Below are 1775 nucleotides of genomic sequence, written 5' to 3' on the forward strand. Positions count from 1 at the left end.
ATCACATGGTTTGCAAGAAGGTTATCTGAAACCTGTAACAAGCTATATGGATATCAACTCAAGGATCAGAAGCAATTAATATACATGTAGACTGATGCCACAGAGAAAGAGAATTTTATGTGGATCCTTTACTTATCTTAGACCTTTCCTGCAAGGTGTCATTCTTGTTGAGTTGATTGATTTCCATTGGTTTTAAATGAAGAAACCTGGAAAATCATGTTTGAGAGTAAGTTACAATGTGGAACTTTCTGTTCCCTCTGTACCTAGGACACCTAGACACCTCTGTACCTAGGAGTCTTCTACTCCAAGATACCTCTGTACCTAGGTGCTTCTACCTCTGCATGAATCCTTCTTTTGCTTTCTATCTTAAATCTCCTCAGTTATCTCATGTCCTATCTGATGCCCCAGATTTTAGTATCTCCTGCATGCTTGCAATGCATGATGTCAGTGAGGCTGCACATCCTTGCGACCTCCCAGCCTCCACAGTGCTGCCTTCATTTCTTTGTTGCGGAGTGTGTAGATGATGGGGTTAAGCAAGGGAGTGATGACAGTGTAGAAGACAGCTACCATTCCATCCAGGGGTTCCTGGGAGCCAGGACGAAGGTAAATGAAGGAGCAAGGCACATAGTAAACAATGACAACAGTAAGGTGGGAGGCACAGGTAGAGAAGGCATTGCGGCGCCCATTGACAGATCGGATTTGCAGGATGGCTGCCACTATGTAGCCATAGGAAGTGAGGATAAGCCCAAAGCAGGTGAGGACCAGGAATCCAATGTCCACAAAAGTGACCAACTCATTGACGGTGGTGTCAGCACAGGCTAGACGCAGCATGGCAGGAATGTCACAGAAGAAATTGTCTACCCGGTTTGGACCACAGAAAGGCAGCCGGAATACGAAGCTTGTTTGGAAAAGTGAGTGGAGGGTGCCTCCCAGCCAGGTGCCAATGGCTAGGTAGTTACAGACACTATGGGTCATGATGGTGGCATAATGTAAAGGCTTGCAGATGGCCAGGAAACGATCATAAGCCATGAGTGTGTAAAGGAAGCATTCAGTGCAGCCCAGGAAATGGAAAGAAAAAAGTTGGATTACACAGCCCCCAAAGGAGATAATCCTACTATCCAAAAGAAAGCCAGCTAGCATCTTGGGGACAATGGCAGAAGAAATGGTCATGTCCAAGAAAGAGAGATGACATAGGAACCAGTACATGGGACGGTGGAGCTGGGTGTCCACCAAGATAGTGAGAATGATGAGCCCATTTCCAGAGATGGTGAGGGCATAGATGAGGAAGAAGGCTAGGAAGAGTGGTACTCCCAGCTGTGGCGGGTGGTGCAGGCCCACTAAAATGAAGTGAGACACAGAAGTCTGGTTTCCACTTTGCATTTCCTTTCTGTTCACATCTGCCAAAAGAAGTAGCCAAAGGGAAAATTCAATGCCCTTTAAATTCTCTAGGCATGGAATATATATATTATGTCCCTCCCAAATATGGACAGAAAAGGATCTCATAAACAGAGATCTTGCTCATGTGATAGCTCTTGTTCTTAATCATTCTTTCTCCCCATACTTACCACCCCAACTTCTGATTCTGAGATACTGCTTGGTTCCAGAGAGCAATTGTTCTCTCCAAGGTTAGAACCTATGTCACAGGTTATATGTATATAATTCAGGAAAGTGAAGGAAAGACCATACACAGAGACTTTCATGTCTGAAAGAAGAACAATCATATAAAACCTAAACCAGTCTATTGAAGAAATGGCTGTTGCTTTCCTTCCGTTTGA

General features: G+C 44.6%; 1 protein-coding gene across 1 annotated transcript; it reads right to left on the reverse strand.

The window, feature by feature from the left end:
• Window positions 1–444: 444 nt before the first annotated feature.
• LOC125119275 (olfactory receptor 10G6) lies at window positions 445–1434 on the reverse strand. Its single transcript, XM_047766113.1, has one exon. The coding sequence runs from the start codon at window positions 1378–1380 to the stop codon at window positions 445–447; it is 936 nt and encodes a 311-aa protein (XP_047622069.1). The 5' UTR covers window positions 1381–1434.
• Window positions 1435–1775: the final 341 nt, after the last annotated feature.

This window comes from Phacochoerus africanus, unplaced genomic scaffold (assembly GCF_016906955.1).
Source record: "Phacochoerus africanus isolate WHEZ1 unplaced genomic scaffold, ROS_Pafr_v1 Scaffold_27, whole genome shotgun sequence".
In the NCBI taxonomy this organism is placed as follows: Eukaryota; Metazoa; Chordata; class Mammalia; order Artiodactyla; family Suidae; genus Phacochoerus; species Phacochoerus africanus.

Excerpts from the sequence above, each read along its gene's own strand:
- LOC125119275 (XM_047766113.1), bottom strand. The coding sequence starts at position 1,380 with ATGCAAAGTGGAAACCAGACTTCTGTGTCTCACTTCATTTTAGTGGGC.